General features: G+C 48.0%; 1 protein-coding gene across 1 annotated transcript in view; it reads left to right on the forward strand.

Annotated features, from left to right (window-relative positions):
• Window positions 1-22,866, forward strand: part of CCDC180 (coiled-coil domain containing 180) — a gene marked incomplete at its 5' end in the record, with an annotated part of 117,230 nt that overhangs the window by 58,698 nt on the left and 35,666 nt on the right. The window contains 15 exon segments of the mRNA XM_021706715.1: window positions 20-396; window positions 399-497; window positions 3,049-3,239; window positions 4,120-4,208; window positions 5,591-5,700; window positions 7,492-7,620; window positions 7,717-7,827; window positions 7,948-8,043; window positions 10,962-11,125; window positions 12,676-12,795; window positions 16,007-16,086; window positions 18,975-19,063; window positions 19,593-19,715; window positions 20,813-20,986; window positions 22,097-22,212. Of these exon segments, the coding sequence (XP_021562390.1) occupies window positions 20-396; window positions 399-497; window positions 3,049-3,239; window positions 4,120-4,208; window positions 5,591-5,700; window positions 7,492-7,620; window positions 7,717-7,827; window positions 7,948-8,043; window positions 10,962-11,125; window positions 12,676-12,795; window positions 16,007-16,086; window positions 18,975-19,063; window positions 19,593-19,715; window positions 20,813-20,986; window positions 22,097-22,212 (2,068 nt within the window).

The following is a 22,866-nucleotide window of genomic DNA, read 5'->3' on the forward strand; positions in this document are numbered from 1 at the left end:
GGGGGGTCCGGGTGCACAGGAGGAGCCGGCAGTGCCTTCTCAGCAGAGAAAGCGCCTGAACAGTGTGACCAGAATAGTTCGCGCCCTGCGAGGCGGGGAGCCAGCCTCCTCCTCAGCCTCCTCCTCGAGTTCGAGGCTCGTCTGAGGTTCGTTTCATGGTTGTTCCGCTCTCCCTCCCCTCTTCGTTTCCTTTACAATTTAAACCCCGAGTCGGTGTGCCTCCCTGAGCTCGAGCAGAGGGTTCTGCCTCGGGGGTCTCACCCAGGGGGACGCCACCTTCAGAGTCAGACGTGGTCCCGCCAGGACCTGAGCTTGGGGCGGGCGTCAATTTCCCAACCTCGGAGTCGAAATGGAGACCAAACCTCAGACGCGTTTCCTGGACAACGGCTTCCCGGCTTCCCCGCAGGGCCCTCCAGCCAGCGGCCAAGATGTCGTCACTGGGGAAGGTGACCCGGGTTCAGAATGGGAACGTCTACCAGCAGATCTTCCAGGCTGAGGTAGGGCCGCCCTCTGCCCCCTTTTCTCTGTCTGCCTTCCCTCTGCTCCCTACCAAACTTCCCTCCCCTCAGGGCTGGGCGTCCTTGCCCTGGGAATCTAGCGGAATAAGGACTTGAAGTTACTTTTTTTTTTTTTTTTTAACTCTTATTGGTTCCTAAAATGTACAAATACAAAATTAAATGACTATTCTTGAAAACTAGAAAACTTAAAGATTTAAATTTAAATTCCAGCCGGGCTCGGTGGCTCAGCCTGTAATCCCGCGCCTTTGGGAGGCTGAGGTGAGTGGATTGCCTGAGCCCGCGGGTTCGAGACCCGCCTGGGCAGCGAGACCTCATCTCTACAATAAATAAAAAAAAATTGGCTGGGCATGGTAGCGCGCGCCTGTAATTCCGGCTACTCGGAAGGCTGAGGTGGAAGGATCGCCAGAGCCCAGCAGGTCGAGGCTCTGGTGGCCGGGAGTGGCCACTGCATTCCAGTCTGGGCGACAGAGTGAGACTCCAACTCAAAAAAACAAATAAATAAATAAATAAATAAAATTTATTTTAAAAAAAGTAAATTTAAATTCCTCAGAAATAGTTTGGATGAACCCTTGGGTCCCCTGTATTTTTTCCCCCATGCATAAAAGCATTTCTAATTTTTCTATTTAAACAACAGGGTTCATTCTGTACTTGTGTTTTGAAACCTGCTTTTTCTCTTTAACAGTATCTCGGGACCCTTTTCCATGCCCATGGGCATCCATGTACTTGACAATGATTATGACTGCTTGCTAGTTAATCTAGGACTCCCTTAACTCCCTTGACCACCATGGAGGTCACACACACACACACACACACACACACACCTGAACCCCGTCTTTGAAGTTCTATACTGCTTATTTAAAAGAGATTTTCATTACTAATTTGAGACTTAACTAATGTTCTCTGTAGAATCTCTAGAAATTATAAAAGTGTGAAGTATATAAGTATAAAAAGAAATCAAAGAAACAATTAGATTATTCCCACTATCCTGCTCCTTCCTTTTTTTATTATAAAGATGTGGGATACAATTCAGGGTTAGGTATACAAACGTTGATTATGCAGGTACCCTTGTTGATGGGGTATGCTCCCCTCCCCTAGTAGTTTCTCTCAACTGCCAATCCCCTCCCCCCCGACAGTTTCCCACTACTGCCAATTGCTTTCTTATAGTATTATGATTGTTCAAGGTCTGCTTATGAGTGAGAACATATGGTACTCTGTTCTTTGTTTCTGTGATAGATCACTGAGCATGATCGATCTATCCAAGTTGCTGCAAAGTCCATATATGTTTGTCCTTCTTTATGGCTGCATAATATTCCATTGTGTATATGTGCCATGTTTTTTTTTAATCCAGTTCAGCTTCGATGGGTAAGATGGTTGGTTCCATGTTTTTGCTATTGTGAATAGAGCTGCAACAAACATGTGTGCAGGTATCTTTTTTGTAGAATGATTTGAGTTCCTCCGGGTATATTCCCAAGAGGGGAATTGCTGGGTGATTTGGAAGGTCAATTCCAGTTCTTTCAGAAATCGCCGCACTGTCTTCCAAAGAGGCTGCACTAGTTTGCACTCCCACCAGCAGTGTAGAAGGGTTCCTTTTTCTCTGCATCCTTACTAGCATCTGTTGTTGTTTGTTTTCTTAATGATGGCCATTCTTACTGGAATCCCACTCCTTATAAGGCCATCCTTAATGCTTGGCATACTTACATCCAGGTCATTTTTCTATGCATTGTAGATTTTGAGGTCATACTGTATAATTTTGGTTATAATTTTAATTTATGCTTTATTTTATTTATTTATTTTTAGTTAGAGTCTCACTCTGTCACCCAGACTGGAGTGCAGTGGCCGCTCCTGGCCACCGCAGCCTCAACCTGTTGGACTCCGGCAATCCTTCCGCCTCAGCCTTCCAAGTAGCAGGAACTACAGGCACGCGCTACCACACCCGGCTAATTTTTTTTGATTTATTGTAGAGATGAGGTCTCACCTGCCCCAGGCGGGTCTCGAACCCGCAGGCTCAGGCAATCCACTCACCTCAGCCTCCCAAAGGCGCGGAATTACAGGCTGAGCCACCAAGCCTGGCAATTTATGCTTTTACGGATGCATTTTACTGTATACCAGTTTGTAAGCATTTCCTAGGGTCATAAAAAATTATTTGTTTAAGTCTCAACTTTAGTAACTAACATTCCATTGAAGGGACATGCCATGTTTACTCAACCAATTCCCTTCTAAAAATACAGTTCCATTTTTCCAGTCCCTTGAGATTATAAAAATGGCTAAGATGTGCATCTTCATCTGCATTCAAATTTTAAATTTTAATTTAAAGAGGCCTTCCTAGAAGTGACTGAATGACTGTTAATGGAGTAATGGGGAAGGAGAGTCCTCCTGCAGGGAAGTGCCCTGGGGCTGAGACCTCCCTGGGAGGTGCCTTTCTGGTGGCAGGTTCCCAGGTGTCATTCTAAAACAGGCGTAGCCAGCCTGAGGTCTCTGGGGAGTCAGTAGCTCTGACAGCCCTCCCATCCCCAGTTTTCCCTGAATTCAGGTACAGCTGGTCCACTCCCTGGTGGCCACCAGGAATCGGGCCGCAGAGCATGCTGGGACCTTGAAGAGTGGCAGGGCACCCCTAATGAAGAAAATGGAGATTCCTGAAGGGGAGACCATGTCTCCTCGGCAGCAGAAGTGGATGCACAGCCTCCCCAATGACTGGGTCACGGAAAACCCTGTTCTCCACAGGTAGGTCTTGCTGTCCAGTCCCTACCCCCACATACTAGGGGTACCCTAGAATCTTCAAAAACTCACAAAGAGCTCACACAAGATGAATGCCAGGTAGGATTGAAGTCTCAAGTACCTCCTCTGAAACAGGGAAGTATTAACACCTATTTTGCAGGATGGTTTCTTCCCTGCCCCTCCCACCCCAATAATTATTGATGGAGTACCTAGGACCAGGCACTGGATGCGGGAATCCCATCCTCATGGAACTTGAGGCCTCAGAAGTGAAGAAATAAGTACATTCTCCCTGATGGCAGGAAGGCTTTGACAGAGGCTATGGGACAGGGGTCAGGAAAGCTCTCTGAGGAGGTGGCTGCGAGATGGAGAAGTAAGGGTGTTCTTCAGTCACATTCACCCTCCTGGTCTTCCCTATGGAAGTAGTTTATCCTGGAATCCCAGTTCTCTCCTCCCTCACCCAAACCCCATGGATCTTGGTGTCATAAGAGTTGGTCTTACAGTCTCAGGCCTGCTTCATACAGTGGCCCTTTAAGCCCTCTTCCTCCTTCCTGGAAAATGGGGTTACCCCAACTGCCTCATAGAATGGGTTGCTGAAGATGGAAATGAAGAAGCATGCCAAGAACTTAGCATAGCCTGGCTTCATTGGGCTGCTCATGCCCCTTCTGAGCCTCAGTTTCCCCATATGAAAAATGAATTGGGCCTTTCGCCCATGTTTGGTTTACCCTGAGGGTAGGGACCCGAATTTTCGCATAAGGATTCACAGTGTCTGCTGACAGGAGATTGCCACTGCCCGTGGTCCCTGTGGAGACTCCCTCATGTGCCAGAGCTGCCCTGGGTGGCATTGGGGAGCTGGGACCTTAACTCTCCTTCTCTGCTTGTACCTCAGGGAAAAGGAAATAGCCAAGAGGGAAAAAGCCTTGGAGAGTGAGAGCACCATTGCTGCCCGAGAAGTGCAGGGCCTCATGGACACAATGGGTGAGTCTCTGTTCAGCCACCAGGCAGCCTGCCCTGGCCCAGAAAGAGTCCTGGGGTGGGGGGGGTGAGGTCTCTCCTGGCAACTCCTCTGAGGGAGCCCCTAAAGCTCACATTGTATTCCTCTGTTCAGCCACCTAGATAGCATTCTCCCTTGAGAGTCCACCCTACCCCTTCCCGTGCAGGAGCTGGGGGAGAGTAAGGGGTTGCCTGCTCAGTGGGCATTTACTGATGGAAAACTGGAGGCTAAAGAATGTCACTCACTTTCCTGCAGTTTTACAATAGTATTGCTTAATCCACATTTTCTTTCTTCATATGGCATTGTCCTAGTTTGACTTTATCCTAATATAGAGGCTCTTTTTCTTCATGATTAAAAAAGTAATGCTATGAGACTTGGAGGGGATAAAAATAAAAAATAAAAAAAGTAACGTATGCCCACTGTAGAAAAATAAGGGAAGGAGAGAAAGAGAAAATAAAAACTCTCCTCTCCACAATGCATCCCTTCATCTCCAAAGAGAGCCACCAGCCTCTTTACCCACTTTGGGTTAACCCACATGGCTTTCCACCTGGATACTGAGGATAGTAGTACACATGGAACAGACCATGGAACAGATGGCCCTGGTCCAGATCCCTGCTCAGCTGCTGATTAACTTTGTTCTTTAATGCCCATGCCTGAGTTTCCTTACTTGTAAAATGAAGCTAGGAATAGAACTTGCCTCTTGGCCTCATCAAGGGGACTAATTGAGTTAGAACAATACCCCCTATGTGGCAAGGGCTTCTGTAAGTGTTGGTGATCATTATTTGTATATGTATTTGCTTCTATAAAACTTTTTCTAAAATATAAATTACATATACATTTAACTGTATCTGGCCTTGGTCCCTCTAATACTCTAATACTCACCTTCATCTTTTCTCTTTTTTATGGGCGGAGAGGGGTCAGGGTCTCACTTTGTTGCCCAGGCTGGAGTGCAGTGGCACCATCATGTCTCATTGCAGCCGCGAATTCCTGGGCTGAAGTGATCCTCCTGCCTCAGCCTCCCAAGGAGTAGCTAAGTCTAACTACAGAGATGCGCCACCACACCTGGCTAACTTTTAAACAAAATTTTTGTAGAGACGAGAACTTGCTGGGTTGCCCAGACTAGTCTCGAATTCCTGGGCTCAAGTGATTCTCCTGCTTGGACATCCCAAAGTGCTAGGATTACAGTCATGAGACCCCGTACCTGGCCCATTTTTTCGCTTTTTCTTTAATTCTCTGCCATGCTGGCCTGGCTGTGGGGTCCGTCTTCTGAACCCAAGTCCCAGAGTGCAGGCGCTCTCTGCCTTTTCCCAAGAGCTCTCCCCTCTCCTGGCAGTGCTTAGGGCAGCCTTATGTTATTACTCTGCAGTTCCTGAGAAAGTGAGCACCACCACCCTTCAAGAGCGAGAAGACCACAAGAAGAGGAGCTACGAGAGTGCTCTGGCTAGCTTTCAGGAGGAGATACAGCAGGTTGGGATGGTGAGCATCCTTCCTCTCCTTTCTTGTTCCCTCCTGTACCATTCCAAAGGTGGGCCTGCCATTACTCCCAGCTTCTATCCTCCTCCTCAACTGGGAGATCCTCAGTAGCTCACCAAGATGTAGACAAGAATAGAATCATAGCAGCCATGTCTGAGTGGTGCATTATGAGTACTTGTGAGCATAGCTCCCAGTAACCCTGGGAAAGACCCTTTAAGTCAAGTACTGTTGTTATCCCATTTTGCAAGGAAGCCTAGAGAGTCTCATCTAACTCAGCACATAAGAGCCAAGTTGGAACTACCCTCCAGGTCCGACAACAAACCCCAGCCTTTGACTTCCCTGTTCAATAGTGCTATTGAGGAGCAGAATGAGCCCCCCACCCCCCACTGACAGTGCTGCTGGGCCCTTATGTACTCCCCTATACTCAGCTCTCTTTCCTCTCCAGAGGCCTCATCTCTAGATACCCTGGTGCCCAGAATGTTCCCCAACCAAGAGCAGCCTTTGCCCTTCCAGGTCACTCGGAGCCCCAGATTTCCATTCATCCTCTTCTCCCTGAGTCTTCTCTGACCTGTGTTGCCCCACCCTGGATTCTGGAGCAAGTTCTATGCCTGACATACCAAGAACAGGCTCCCTACCGAGCTCTCGCTCTCTCTCTCTCTCTCTCTCTCTCTCTCTCTCTCTCTCTCTCTCTCTCTCTCTCCCCCTCCCTTCCTCCCTCTCTCTCCCTCTCTCTCCCTCTCTCTCCCTCTCTCTCCCTCTTTCTATCTTTTTTCTTTTTGAGTTGGGATCTCGCTCTTTCCCCAGGCTAGAGTACAGTATGCCCCAACTAGATACAAGCTCTACTTTTACCCATGAATTCTGTGGCTTTGGTCAAGCAACCTTCCTGAGCCTCAGTTTCCTCATCTGAAGCAATCTTTCATTTGGCCACTTTTCTAATTAATATTTGCTTAGCATCAACTGTAGGCTAGGCCTGATGTTACCACCCACTTCAGAGGCTGTGACAAGGATCAAATGGGTCTAGAAGGAGGGCTCAGCATAGGACAGTGCCTGGCATATGGCATGGCTGCTGTCCTCTGGTTGGAGTTAAAGAATAAACCTCAACTCTTTAGGTCTGGATAATGATCATTATTTTTTAGACAAGACCAAGCCTTGCACTTCCCCACTACATAGAGCAGCAGTCCCCAATTGTTTTGGTGTCAGGGATTGGTTTTGCGGAAGACAGTTATTCCACGGACCAGCAATGGGGGGATGGTTTCAGGATGATTCAAGCGCATTACATTTATTGTGCATTTTATTTCTATTGCCCTTACACTGTAGTATATAATGCAATAATTATTATGATGAAATTGTGAAATTATTATTTTTGATATGAGTCTGCAAGCAATTGATTAACATTAGCAGTCAAACTTCATGGCTAATGTTAATCTGTATTTGCAGCGGCTTCCAGTGCTAGCATCACTGTGTCAATGGGGAGCACCTCAGACCATCATGCATTAGATTCTCCTAATGAGTGTGCAGCCTTGTTTTCTTACATGCCCATTTCACAATAGGGTTTGCATTCCTATGAGAATCTAATGCCACCACTTATCTTCATGAGGAGGCGGTGTTCAGGCAGTAATGCAAGCATTGGGGAGTGGCTGTAAATACTGATGAAGCTTCACTTGCTCACCTGCTGCTCACCTCCTGCTGTGCATCCTGGTTCCTAATAAGGGGTTAGGGACCCCTGGCATAAAAGTCTCCCTCCTTCCTGGGAGGTGCTGATGCTGTGGCCATTGCCCTCCTGGTCTGTTGCAGGAAATGGAACCTCTTATCTTGGAGACAGGGGGATGTTTTTTGAAGAAGCTGTCTGAGTCTGATGAAGACATCAACTCCCTTTTTATAAAGATGGAAAATGACACCAACCTCGAAGACTACGCCATCCAAGTAAGGGTCTCTTTGGGGCCAGGCTCGCCCCACCAGGGCCCTGCTCCTTCCCTCCTTCCTACCAGCTCCCAGCCTGACTCAAACTTCTCCATATAGACCCTGCTGGAGCTGTGGGATAAGGTGACTTATATGTTCCTGCTCCAGAAGCAGGAGATTAAGAAGCTGGATGAAGCGCTGCACTCACTGGAGTTCTCCAGAGCTGATAAAGTGAGTTGGCTGCAGATGGGCTCCTTGGTCGTTGTCACTTGCAGGGCCTATTGGGCATCCTTGTTTCCTTCTAGTGCTCCAGGACATAAGTCACTAACCATGGGGACTTATCGTTTCTAGCTAAAAAGTGTGTTGAAGAAATATGTGGAAATCATAGAGAAAACATCTTACCTCATGCAGCCTGATGTATACAGGATTATAAATAAAGAAGCCATGGTAAGTGGTTTTCCTGTGTGGGGATTAACCCATGGGGAAAGGAGCAAGACCCCAGGGTTCTTCAAGCCTGGTTTCTCAAAAATGGCAGGCTTTTTGTCTCTAACATTTTTAAGGAACTTGGGTGGGCCTCTTCGGTTGGGAATCAGAGTCTGAGCTATTGTAAGCACTTTCTTTCTTTTTCTTCCCCTCTCTCTCTCTCTCTCTCTCTCTCCCTCTCTCCCTCCTTTTCTCTCTCTCTCTCTCTGTCTCTCTCCCTCTATCTTTTTACTTTTTGAGTTGGGAATCTCACTCTTTCCCCAGGCTAGAGTACAGAAGCAAGATCATAACTTACTGCAGTCTCAACCTCCTGGGAACAAGTGATCCTCCTGCCTCAGCCTCCCAAGTAGCTGGGACTACAAGCACTCACTACCACATCCAGCTAATTTTTAAATTTCCTTTGTAAAGTCATGGTCTCACTGAAGCAATCCTCCCTTTTAGGTCTACCATAGTGCTGAAATTATAGGTGTGAGCTACCAAGGACAGTCCTGTAAGCATTTTCAATAGAAATTCTGTTCAAGTACTTTTCATACTTCCCTGTCATCTTAAGCCAGGGCCATCGTATTGAGCACTGATGATTTTACCAAGCACCTCCTGGGCCGTGTCTCAGCTACTGTATGCAATGCAGTAGGCGCTACCCTATGAAATCACCATCTTGGAGCTACTGTGGTCTTGAAGCACCCTCATGAGTGACCTGCTCTGTCCGGTTTTTCTAGCCATTCTTGCCTCTCTTCTTACTAGCAGTCAGTGCCTGTTGCTAAACTATGCCTGCCTCTTGGTTCTGTCCCCACTACTTCCCCAGTCCACACCCCCAAGCCTTCCCCAGCTGCTTTCCTTGGGGTGGAAAATACACAATTCAAGATTGAGCACAATGTCTCCAGAGTCAGAGTAAAGCCTTACCTCTCTGCTGAAGAAAGAACTCTTCTTTTAGCTGCTCAAATGCACATTTTGCTTCTGTGGGTTTCCTGGTCCTGTGCAGAGAACTGAGCTTGCCAGATAACAGGCTTCCTGGCAGCAGAGCAGGCTCAGAGGACAGTGCTCAGAATCGCAGACAGGTCCAGCCCAGGTCTGTGCCGTGGTATCCTAGACATAGCACAGGCAGGGATAATACAAGTTACTCCTCCATTTACGATGGGGCCACATCCCAATAAACCTATTATAAGTCAAAGATGCATTTAATATCTCCATAAACCTACCTTAAATCTGAAAAAAATTATTAAGTCAAACCGTCAAGTTGGGGGTCATCTGTAATACTGATCTGCCAGGATTTGCTAGGAGGATAATAAAAGAAGGCTCAGAGACCAGGTGCAGTGGCTCACACCTGCAATCCCAACACTATGAAAGGGAGGCTTAGGCAGGAGGATCTCTTGAGGCCAAGAGTTCAAGTCTAGCCTGGGCCACATAGCAAACCAAAATCTCTACAAAAATAAAAATAATTAGTTGGGCATGGTAACATTCATTATAGTCCCAGCTACTCAGGAAGCTGAGGTGGGAGGATCACCTGAGCCCAGGAGGTCGAGGCTGCTGTAAGCCGTGATGGTGCCACTGCACTCCAGCCTGGGAGACAGAGTGAGACTCTGACTCAAAAATAAATAAATAAATTTTTAAAATTAAAAATAAAAGAGGGGTTCAGCAGTGGTAGCTCTCTTGAGATCAGCGAGAGATCATCCATTAGGAGAATCAGGGTTTTCTGTATCCTTGATACATTTCAGTTTTACTTTCTTATACTCATTATAACAACCAGCATTTGCCATGTGTTCTATGTGCATCTGTCTCCTTTAATTTCACAAGATCCCTATGCTGTAAATAGCATTATCCCCATATTGTGACTTCAGATCTGGAAGCCGAGGAAATACTTGCCAATGCCTCCCAGCTAGGAAGTACCACTGGCATCAAACCTCAAGCTTCACTGAAAAGCATTACTAAGATTTTTACCTGCTGAATGAGGCAGAGTTCTCACCCCTGTCCCATGGCACTGACACCTCCCTAGAGGGCTTTGGGAAATGTGTGGGAGCATTTAGGGCAGTTCCTGCATGTGAGGGGAATGAGGGGAGCTACTTGCATCTGAGGAGGGCAGGGATACTAAAGGGCAGAACAGTGCCACACAGTGAAGGACTGACCCCCTCTCGCTGAGGGTGCCCATGTGAGAACCCCTGGGAGGACTGCTGAAGAATGTTCCAGCTCTGACCTCATTTGGTCATTGGGTCCCAGTTCTCATAACAACCATATGTGGCTGGTCCCTGGTCCCTGATGGTATGAACATTCTGCTTTTGGAAAAAAATTATTTTTTATTTTTTTGAGTCTGGGTCCCACTCTGTCACCCAGGCTGGAGTACAGTGGCATGGTCACAACTCACTGCAGCCTTGACACCCTGAGCTCAGGTGATCTTTCCACCTCGGCCTCCCAAGTAGCTGGTTCTACAGGCACATGCCACCACACCAAATTAACTTTTTTATTTTTTGTAAAGACGAGGCCTCGCTATATTGCTTAGGCTGATCTCAAACTCCTGGGCTCAAGCAATCCTCCCACCTCGGCCTCCCAAAGTGCTGAAATTATAAGCATGAGGTACTGCGTCCAGGCAGGAATAAATTTACAAAGAAAGAGTAAATACTTATAATTCACTGAGTGCTTAACTTCTTTCACCTTCTTTATCAAACATTCTGATGTGGCCTTGGAAGGGTGAAGCTCGTGGTCAGGATCCATGGTTAAGCCTTCAAGGAAGACCCTTATGACTGTCCATATCTGCTCAGGTGGGCAGCTTCCTGTGCCACCGTCTCACTCTGCCCTTGACCTGTACCTTCCCTGTCCCCCCTCTCACTGAGCCTTGCTCTGACCTGAGAAAGCTCTACCGCATCTAGAGCCCCGCCTACCTATGTCCACAGATCATGAACCATGCCCTGCTGGGCAACCGGAGGGCCCTCGCCCAGCTGTTTGTCAACCTGATGGAGGCCACCCTGCAGCAGGAGCTGGACAGCCGCCACCGCTGGCAGGGCCTGGTGGACAACTGGAAGGCCCTCAAGAAAGATGTCCTGCTGCAGAGTTTCAGGTCGGTGGCTGTTCCCTGCCCACAGCTCTTCCCCTGGCCTGCTGGGGCCAGTGTGGGTTGGGGTGACATTCTCTCTATTTGTCATTGCTTAAAAATGCTGTTTTTCCATGCCCTTTTTTAAAAAGTCAGAAAAAAATTTTAAATCGGCACTAATCCTGTCCCATCGTGAGAAGCTCAGCTTATGTGCGTGTGTGTGTACGTGTGTGTATTTTTTTAAAGCAGGTTCTCACTCTGTTGCCCAGGCTGGAGTGCAGTGACACTATTACAGCTCACCACAGCCTCAACTTCCTGGGTTCAGGCAATCCTTCTACCTTAGCCTGCTGAGCAGCTGGGACTACAGGCACACACCACCACACTCAGCTAATTTTTTGATTTTTTTTTTTTTTGTAGAGATTAGATCTTGCTGTGTTGTCTATACTGGTCTCGAACTCCTGAGCTCAAGCAATTCTCCCGCCTCAGCTTCCCAAAGTGCTGGGATTATATGTGTGAACCACCATGCCTAGCCTTGGTATATTTTCTCCCAAGCTCTTTTAGACCCATATAGTATATGCAGTTTTATATCTCATTTTATTAATGAGCCTTATGTTATGAGCTCGTTATGAATTCTCTGAATTCAATACAAATAGTTAGAAAACATTCTTCTGATTTTATGCATTATTTCCTCTCTTTATTATTCATAACCCTGTGGATACTGGGCCCGGGTGAATGGATATCTTTCAGGCAGATACTTCCTACCCTTTCAGGAGCAAGTTTCCTCTGTGGAAGGGAGGGTGAAGAGAGGGCCCATCTGCACACCTCCTCTGCCAAGCATCATTTATGTGAGCAATGAATGAAAAATGTACCGAGGACTGGCTCCACCTTGCCTTTCAGTGTGACCTTGATGAAACCTTTGAACATTCGGAGCCTATCTCTTCCTAAGAACAACAGGCATCATAATGTACCTGTGATAGGGTTTCAGACATCCAACAAGATACTAGATGGAAAGTGCCTGTCTGGGCCTGGGAAGCCATTATAAATGTCAAACAATGTCAGCAGTGATGGCAATAGCTGATGTTCACTGGGCATTTCCCATGAGTCAAGCATGGGCTTTGCTTGCATCATCTTACTGAGTCTTCACAAGTACTGATGAAGGACTGTCTCCACTTTCATGCTGAGGGTGCCCATGTGAGAACCCCTGTAAAATGGATCCTTAGTTCCATTTTACAGAAGATGGGCAGAATGGGAGAAGGACGTGTCCAAAGTCACAGAGTAGCCAGGTGGCGGTCAGGGCACCCACTAGATCTGAGCCTGCTGGCCCTTTGCTGTTCGTGCACTGGAAATCCCTCCCTTTACCCCTTCCTTCCTCCCTCCTCTCTGCTACCCACTCTCTTTCTCTCCTTTCTTCAGTGTCCTAGAGGGGAGGCAGAGGCTCGGGGGGAAGGGGCTGAGGGTGGTGCAAGGGAAAGGGTGCTGGGGCTCTGAATGCTCTCATCATGGGTCTCCTCCCCTCCCTCATACCCACCTCATACCCTTTTCTCCCCTTCATGGTGCCAACATGTCTGGCTACCCAGGGAGTTCTTGGCCAATGAGAATATCCGGGCTCCCCCGGCTGTAAAGAAGGAGCTGCAGGCCATGCTGGAGACCCAGAAATCCCTGCAGCAAAAGCGGCTACAGCATCTCTGCACCATCTGGTATGGGGGAGAGGTGTCACTCAGGAGGAGGACCTTTGGGGATCGGGTGGGGGAGGCAAGCGTGACCCTCAGTCTTTTCCTTGAGGCATTCTCCAGACTAGACAGGTCATCCTCCAGCTCTCTGGTCCTGGGCTGGCCACTTGGACCCAGGTTCTGGGGCATTCCAGACACAATGGCAAGAAAGAGTATGACCTGTTTGCTGCAGAAAGAAGTGCAGCACTACTGCCGAATGCTTGGAAGAGGCAATGAACAGGGCTGAGGGAGGAGGAGGTAGGGGGCAGGCCATGCAGGATTTCAGCCAGGTGAAGAGATTGAGACCTTTTCCTGAGGGCAGTGGGGAACAGAGTGGCTCCATGAGCTTTGCGGTTTGGAATGTGGGTCAGAGAGTCTGACACTGGAGGCTGGGACCTAGGCGAGGAGGCTGCTGCCATCAGACAGGGCATCTGTTAGGAGCTATGAATGCTCTTCTCAGATGTGGGTCCACCCAACTCTGATCCCATAATCTAAGGCTATGTGGTGGGGTGCCCACTGAATGTTCTAGACCCTGGAAGTCCACTGCCTGGGGAGTCCGTAGCCGCCATCCTTAGCAGCAGGATGGAGCCTGCACCATGCTGCAAAGTGGAGACACTGTGCATCTGGGAAATGTTCCTCCTATCTTCATGCACCTTGTTGGTCCCTCCCACCCTGGGAACGCTGGGGCTCAGGTTTTTCTCATCTTCCCACCTAGGCCCTCCTAAGATATAAACAACAGTTAGGACCCCATATGACTTGAGCCAGAGGGTCTCCCCCAAGCAGACGCCTCCTTCCCCATGGGTAGTTCCATTTTGACCCATAAGTAAAATTAACAAGGTGGATGCACATCTCAGGACAAGAAAAAATTCTTGTATTGTTTTCTATAATTCAACTTATTTTGAGTCTGAGCACCTGTTCTTTAAGCTGGGCAAAACTCTTTCTTTCTTGGGGTCCCATTCCTTGAGGCAAAGTTCTGGAATCTCATGCAATGTCAGGGCTGCTGTTGGGGTGTCTGGATCTCGGTGATAGGTTCACTCTGATGCCATTGGACTCTTGTTCCTCAGACAGCTGGACGCAGGAATATCAGGGGTTGCTCTGAGCCCTGAGTCTTCATACCTAGGTGACATCTCCCTCCAGGGCCCCCCAGGTCTTGCAGCTGTTCCCATGGTGCAACCAGGAAGCAAAATCCAGGCCGCCACTGCTGGGCACTGCCGGTCCTTCTCTGTTCACATTTGCCCTCCAGCCCCTTTCTATTAGAGTTAGGGAAACACCTGGTCCCAGGGCTCTCAACCCACTCCCATCAACCCCTCTACCTAAAATGCTTTTCATTATTATTTTCATTGCTGGCTACTTCCCATGATTGATTTCAGTACAAATATTGCCTCCTCAGAGAAGCCTTCTGTAATAGATCAAAGGTGGCCATACATTCTTTGCTTTTTCCATTGAGAGAAAAAGACAACGTGTTAGACTTTTCTAAGAAATCATGCTTTTGAAAACAAAAGCCAGAAAGATTTCTGGGCTTCTTTCTTCTCTGCCCCGCCACGTGCCTCTCATAGGCCGTCAGTGTGGACTGGCTGGCTACCTGTCTGGAATGGAGGGGAGAGATGAAGCCAAACACAGGGAGAAAAATGTGTAGATACTTCTTGCCACCGCTGGGGACACTGTGCAAAGGTGTTGTCTGCTGGAGGAGGTGGGCAGGCTGTTGAACCTGGCTTGGAAGAGAGGGGGTAACTCTGTCAACCAAAGGGAGAGTGGATGTTGGCAGGACCATGCAACTCCTTCGCTGTGGGAGTAGGTGGAGAGGTGAGGTCAGGACAAAACTCTAGGGTCCAGAAGTGTGTACCATGAACACATGGCTCAAGCATGCAGGCCTAAAGGTAAAGTTACAAAACCTTGATCATAGACACAAGTGAACGTCAGCAGGGAAGGCTGGGGCTTGCGGCCTTGATAGTGCCCATAGATGCCACCATGCAGATGGCCCCCATTCCCCCATGACCTGTTAGGCATCGAGAAACCTCCTAATCAACCCCTATGAGATTCCCAGGGGATTACCTCATAGGGCAGCATGAGGAATCCCACACCCATCCTGGCCCACAGCTCTAGGCCCTTCCTCCAGGAATCCCAGAGCCCCAGAAACCTGAGTGGGATCCTCAGGCCCTGCAGGGAGCATGCAGTGGTGATGGCAGATGGGGGTAAGGGGAGTCTAGATAAGATTCCCTGGGGACTCGAGAGGGAGATATCCAAAGGCCCAGGAGAATCCCATGGATATTCTTGGCCTCAACAAGTATATGTGTACATAATTTTCAAATAATTTTCAAAAAACGACATTTGTGTTTTGGAATCATGTTAGATTTACAGAAAAGTTACAAAGATAGCACACAGAATTCCTAACCCTAATGCCTCATTCAGTTTCCCCTAATGTTACCATCTTACACTACTGTCGGATGTTTGTCAAAACTAAGAAATTAATTTTGATGCATCCTGTTAACTAAACTTTATCTCGATTTCACCTGTTTTTCCTCTGGCATCCTTTTCCTGTTCTGGGAGTCCATGTTGCATTAAGCACGATGCTTAGTGTTGAGTTGGTGAAGTACAAATACATCATATGGTACATACTCTTGTGCCTGCCTTTTGCTCTTTACCGTCCCATCCTAAGTGGGTGACCAGAACCCAGCTTTGCCTAAGACCACACTGAGTTACACATCTTGTCCTGGTAATCATTAGTGATCCCTTTTGCTGTCAAAAATCTCCCGGTTTGGACAAATACATCATATGGTACTTCTAGCTATATGCATCTTTCCACACCATTCAACACCACCCAAAATGTAGTGTCTTAAAATAACGATCATTTCTGATTTCTCACAATTCTGTGAGCCAACTTGGTAGTTCTCCTGGTCTGTGCTGGCTTGACCAGGGCTTGGTGAGGTAGGATGGCCTCTCTTCCATCTGGAACCTCCACTGAGTCAACCTGGGACTCTTTCCACATGCTCTCTCAGCTCCTAGGAGGCCAGTGTAGGTTCCTACACATGGGGTACAATTCAGGGTTAGGTATACAAATGTTCATTATGCAGGCACCCTTGATTTCTTCAGTATTTAAGTTAATAATTTTCTGGAGCTATGTTCCTTGAAGATGCTACACGTTTTGTTAAGCAGACCTTTCATTCGTGTGTGGCTTATGTGTCATATGTTTCTTTCCCAGTGATTTCCTGCCCCCCAATTACAACAAAACTCAGCTAAGTGAGTGGCGTTCTTGTCTTGACTCCCTGAACAAGCAGCTCGGTGAGTGATGTTTTTGAGACTCCTCTTGGGTCTCTCCAGAACTCTGTTCAAGTAGCAGCTTTATTGTAGCTCAGCTAGTCAGTCATTTATCTGAGAGGAAGTGGATGACATCTCCATCCTAGGGAGGAGGGACAGAGCTGTGAAGGGAAAGTGAGCTCTGAGGGCTCATAAGCCCTCTCCTCCCTTTCCATGGTCTTCCCTGCTCACTGCCACACTGTGACCCCTGTCCCAGGTATGGAGGCAAAGAGATGGCTCCAATGACCATCTCTGAAAATAGCTCAGAAGGCGTGTCCTGAGAGTATGAGGTGAAGTATATAGTCTTACAGTGAGAGACATGGGTTGGACACCCAGCTCTGCTCTGCCCTGGCTCTGTGACCTTGGGGAAGTCAGAGCCTCTCATGCCTCAGTCTCCTCCTCCATAAAATAGGGATTTCAAGAGGAATAATAGTGGTTCCTACTTGTGGGGTTTATGTCCAGGGGTAGATCTGGATTATATAGAGAGTGCCAAATCATAAACCGTCATGTTTAAAATGTTCTATAACAGCCGGACTTGGTGGCTCAGCCTGTAATCCCACGCTTTGGGAGGCTGAGGTGAGTGGATTGCCTGAGCCCGCGGGTTCAACACCCACCTAGGCAACTTGGCGAGACCTCATCTCTACAATAAATCAAAAAAATCAGCCAGGCATGGTAGCGTGTGCCTGTAATTCCAGCTACTCGGAAGTCTGAGGTGGAAGGATCACAGGAGCCCAGCAGGCTGGGAGCAGCCACTGCACTTCAGTCTGAGCGACAGAGTGAGACTCCAACTCAAAAAAAAAAAAAAAAGTTGTATAACAAGGGTTATATAACTCTATAACTACAACCTGTGGGCTGGTTGCTCATTTTGGTTGTTGAAACACAGCCACTTCATTTGTGTACATATTGCCGGGTTGCTTTTGCTTTAAATGACAGGAGTGAGTACAGATGGTCCCCAACTTACGATAACTCAGCTTATAAACTTTCGACTTAACAACAGTGTGAAAGTGATATGCATTCAGTAGAAGCCGTACTTCACATTTTGAATTTTACTCTTTTTCTGGGCTATGTACCGGAATATTTGGTAAGATGCCCTCAATGCTGGGCAGTGGCAGTGACTGCAGTGCCCAGTCAGCACCGTGGTCACAAGGGTAAACCACCCAAACTCTACAGTGCACTGTTGCCCAATGAACTGCCCAACTGTAGGCTGATGGAAGTATTCTGGGCACATTCAAGGGAGGCTAAGCTCAGCAATGATGTTTGGTAGGAGTATTAAATGCTTTTTCCACTTATGATACTTTCGACTTATGGTAGGTTTATTCAGATATAACCTCATCATAAGTCAAGGAGCAACTGTAGTTACAAGAGATCATATGGCCACAGAGTTAAAACTATTTACTCTCTAGCCCCTTATAGAAAAAGTTTGCCAAGCCTTACTCTAGATGATATATAATATATATTCCATCTCCTTTGAGGATCAAAGCAACCAGTGGTATCACTGTCTTCTTGTAATAGAGAAGGACTCAGAAGCACAGAGAGGTGAGGTATCCTGCCCAAGGTCACACAGCCAATGAAGTGTCACAACTGGATTTAACCTGGGTACTTTGGTTAGTAGTGTCCACCATTGCTTCTAGGGCTCTCAGGTGTATAATACCCACGGTTTTACTGTACAAGTCCTGAGACCCTAAATAATAGCTATAATGGCTGCTGTCCATTTAGTACCTCCTAGGGACAGGTTTTGTGCTGGGCTCTGGCAACCAGCAGGTGGCTCTGCCCTCAAGCAGAGCAGAAGTCAGATCAAGCAGAGTGGACTGGCAAACCCAGAGTTCACCAGGGGACACAGCTGGCTAGAGGTCATGGAACACCTTGCCAAGGAAGTGATAATCCAGACGAGGCCTGCAAGGCAAGTAAGAGTCGGCCGGGCCAAGAGGGGGAAGACAAGAGGCAAACCAGAGCTGTGTCTTCAGGGAAAGGAGAAGCTGGCAGGGAAGGGTGGAAGATGCAAAGAGCCTGTACTCTGCAGGCCTCACAGGTCACATAGAAGAGTCTGGGCTTTATCCGGAAAGCAGTGGGAATCCACTGGAAGGTTCTGAGCTAGGTGTAATGAGGGGGCAAATGGCTCAGAGGAGGGTGTAGGAGTGGAAGTGGGGGACTTGGGAGAGTCCATCACAGTGACCTCACGGAAGGGTGGAGAATGCCCTTGGGACTGGAGAAAGCAGCTTTAGAGTTTGTTCTTGCCAGTTCCAGTGAGAATCAACCCTCCCCGGTGTCCCAAACCTACATCCAACTGCCATACACCCCTCCCTTCTCCCCAGCCCTTGTGAAAGAACAAGCACCACACAATCTCTGTGTGGTCTTTCAACTTCTAGAAACTACCAGGGGCTCTAAACTTGAGTTTCTTATCTTAGACACTAGAGCCTCACTGAGGTTATTGTAAACTGGGAAATGGGGAGGAGAGAGGGAGAAGATAGATAGAGAGATATTCACTTCTTCAGGTGCCTTCACCTCCTCAGGAATCAACCACAGAGAGGATCAGCAAACACTCATTCGTTTGCATTTTTGTTACTGGTTTATGACTTGTTGCAGTCTCTCAAAAGGAATTTCACCAACCTGGAAACTGAGTAGCCAAGAATCAGGGTCAGAATGGCTTCTGAACAGATACAGACGAGCTCCTCATTGAGGTCCTTACCTTGAGGTGTCAGGAACTTTGTAAGGGGAGAGATACCACCCCTGACCTGAATCACAATCCCTGATCTCTGCCTAATCAAGCTTTGCTATGGGAGCACTTCGTTCCTTTGCGAAGGGGCCACCTCTCTTTCCAACTTCCCTTTCCTTCTGGAAGAGCGGTTGACATGTTTGGTTTTCTGCCCATACAGACACCTACCACACGGACTGCATGATGAGGATCCGCCTGCTATACGAGAAGACCTGGCAGGAGTGCCTGGCCCAAGTGCAGAATTGCAAGGTGCACCCTCCCTGAGGAAAGGAATGCCTGGGTGGGGCCTGCTGTGGTCTCCCTGGCCCTGCCCCCGCTGGCCCCTCCCAGCCTTGCCCCCATTCCACCCCCACACACCCTTCAGCTTAGATCCAGGCTTTTCTTCCTTCCTCACCAGCCCAGGAGCTCGCGGGCCTCTGGGCATTCTGAAGCTGTTCCTTCTGCCCAGAACCTCTCCCCAGTTAGCCCTGCCATCCCTCAGGTTTTAGACCATCACCTCCTCCAGAAAACCCTTGTGGGATGAAGCGTGCACCCTCAGACCACCTCAGACGTCACCCCTTGACTCTGTCATGCACAGCATTGGGTATTGTCTATGAATGGGGTTGTGTCCTAGAGGTCACTGCAACAATTATCCCTTTCAGAGGCAGGGCTGCCCCACTGTCAGGCCCCACTTTTCTGTCCACTCCGCCCAGGTCTGACTTAGCAACGCTGAGGCTCATGGGTTATGGTTTATGCCTGCAGCCCTAAGCCAGACTCTCCCTTGTCTCCCTACCCCCAGAAGCAGCTGCTGGACTGGAAAGTCTTCACTGAGGTGGAGGCAGAGACCCTGGTGAACCAGTCCTTCTTCCAGATGGTGGGAGCACTCCAGAGCAAGGTGGAGGAAGACCTGGAGCTCTTGGATGTATGTGGTGGGAACCTGGGCAGCTGGGGAGCTGGGTAGGGAGGAAGAGTGGAGTCTGGGACCTAGAGCTGGGTGCCTAGTGTGTACACGTACACCCTTGATCTCACCAGCCTTTCTCAGAGCAGCCCTCCTGTGCTGGATGCTCTGGGCTCATCCCCCTGACTCCTCCCAGCTGCCTGCAGACATAGGTGCTGTGAAGAACTCCCAGTCCTTGCTGACCCTGGGAGCTGAAGGGCTGTGGAGGTGCAATAAGCCCCCAGCTTAAGACACTAATTATCTTGAGCTGGAGTCAGTTCATGTTTTCTGTGCAGGGCCGAAGAGTGACTATTTTAGACTCTATGGGCCAAGTCTGTGTCACAACTTGTCAATTTTGCCAGTGTCACACAAAAGCAGCCTTAGGCAATGCAGAAATGAAGCGCGTGCCTGGACTCCAATAACTTTACCTATGGACACTGAAATTTGAATTTCATATCATTTTCACCTCATTAAATATCTTTTTTTATTTTTTATTCTAACCATCTAAAACTGGAGTATCCATACTTAGCTCACAGAGCCAAACGAAAATGAGCAGAAGGTCAAATTTAGCTTACAGGCCAGTTTGCCAACCCCTGACCCAGACGAGGGCATAAGACACACATTTTTCTTTAAAAGGTAAGTGGTGAGAGAGGATTTAATAGTGGTGTGGTGTTTGATCCAGTTGCTATGAGTCAGGAAACTCCAGAGAAGGAAAGATGCCTCAGGCTAATATCGCTGTGGCCCACCTCAGTGCCAAGGCTGGTTTCTTGGGATGGATCTTATTTCTCCTAGGCCCGAATACCATCTTCTTCCCATCAATAACTTTTGTGGGGCACAGGCAAGGTCTAGAGATAAGACTTCAGAGTCAGCCAGACCAAGACATGGCCTTGAGCAGAACAGAAATGCTACCCCAGGGAGAGAGGGCCAGAAGCCCAAGTATAGCACAAAAGTTGACCTTGAGGAACAGTGCCTGGGCTGATCTGTGCAGTTGTTGGAGATGTCGGGTCCCAGGGATGCACCTTCCGACCTGGCCTTGGGCTGGTTGGTCCTCAAGGCTCCTTCTCTGGGCTCTTCCACTACAGAAATCCTTTGAGGCCCTGGTGAAGCAGGCGGAGTGGCAGAGCTCAAACCTCTTCAGCTACTTCCAGGCGGTGGCACATCTGTGGGAGACACACCAGCACGAGCTGTCAGTGCGGGAGCTGGAGCTGGAGAAGAGAATGGAGCGGCACCGGCAGAAGCACAGTCTGGAGAACCAGGTGCTGACCCTGTAGGGGTCAGCAAGGGCTAAGGAGCACCCACAGCCTGGATTCTGGGCTGCACCTGTGTCTGCCAGTGGCTGGGAGGAGTCAGGGGGATGAGCCTAGAGCATCTACACCTGTCTCCGTATTTCACACCACAAACAAAAACAAATGCAAACAGATCCTAGACCCATATGGAAAACCTTAAGCTGTGAAACTTGTACAGATGGGGAAATGGAGGCTTGCTTTGGTCATGGCACCGGATGTAGCAGAAATCTCCTTGAGCCAGATCCCAGCTGTGTAATAGGTCCCTGGAACCAAACGTATCTGTAAGATGGTGTGTGTGTGTGTGTGTGTGTGTGTGTGTGTGAGAGAGAGAGAGAGAGATAGACAGTTAAAATAAGGAAATGATTAAAATATGATATCACAAATCACATGACTTACTGCCACACAAAGAAAATTTTTTGAAGTCCAGTAGTTGAGGGCAGTAACTCACAGATGGGATCTGATAACAGTGATGTCACATTCCCAAGGGGAGAGGGGAATAGCTCCAAGTTTCTTACATATGGGGTCTGATAAGACATCACATTCTTGGAGGGAAGGGGGAAGACACTCCTAGTTCTTATTATAGCAAAACATGTGTCGTTTTAAGCTGCGTCCATGTTTGGAATCAAGCCAAAGCTCCATAACAGAGGGAAAGGAGCCTGTGTCTAGCAATCACCCGCCCCCACAGGAGATTAGCTGGCCCCCACCCTTACTGCCCTCACACAGTCTAGGGTGGAATAAACTCAGAGTCTGATTTCACGACTGATGAGAAGGAGAGTGAGCAGTAGGTGCCACAGGAAGATGTAGTACAGGACTCATATGTCCCCAAGGAGTCCCACCTGAGCTGGGTCATCGGGTGTAGTGGGCAAAGAACATTCCAGGCACAGAGAAGAGTCCAGAGGCCTATAGTGGAGAGGACGAGGGCAATGGCTCTCACTCATTTGGTGTCCATTTGTAGAAAGGAAGTCCTGAACCTGCCCTGGTGCCTGCACCTCAGTGCCAGTGGCAAGCTCCCTGCAGGTTACTCACACTCTGAGTTCTGGAGGCATGTCTGCTTTCTTTTGTTTTGGGGGTGGCTGCCAGGCCCAGGAAGCCCACCTTGATATACTCTTGGATCAACTGAGGCAGCAGAGCCACAAAGAAAAACTGGCGTTTCACCTGGAAAAGGCCAAAGATTTTCTGAAGACCATGAAATCCAGGTAAGCCAGCCAAACCCCAAAAGACAGGAGGGGATGGTCTGGAATTCATCATCAAGGTCACAGGCAGCCTGCATGGGAGCCCAGGAGTCTGCCTGGCAAACTTAAGATGAAAATTGTTCTTCTACTTGTGGAGAACATTGAGGCACTCTGCAGCTCTGCTCTCAGCCAGCAAGGAAGCGCCCAGGGAGAATTTTGAAAAGTCTGTGGAGGGAGGTTTCAACGTAATGCAGTTTTAGGTCAAGAATATGAGGCCCCTTTCTAAAATTTAAACATGTTTGTCCTTTATTAAAGGGGAAAAAGTTAGCTACTACAAACACATATTCTCCCCTCATTCCTGCCCAACTATTTTGTATGGACATATACACTTATGTATATGACTATATACACATGTAAAATGTTTGTAAAGTAAAAGTGGGACTATACTATGCAAATTGTTCCATAACTGCAGATATATTTCAATTTTAAATGACCATATAGCATCCATTAACGTAAGTACTTTATAGTGATTTAACTATCCCCCAGTAAATTAGCTGTTTTCAATTGGTTCCAATTTTTCCATATTACAAACAGTTCTCTGTGAAATTTCTTGTGTCTTTGTGACTTTGTATAAATACAACTGATTCTGTAAAAACCATTCACAAAAATGGAATGGCA

Source organism: Carlito syrichta, unplaced genomic scaffold (genome assembly GCF_000164805.1).
Source record: "Carlito syrichta isolate Samal-C Ts95f unplaced genomic scaffold, Tarsius_syrichta-2.0.1 Scaffold315953, whole genome shotgun sequence".
NCBI lineage: Eukaryota > Metazoa > Chordata > Mammalia > Primates > Tarsiidae > Carlito > Carlito syrichta.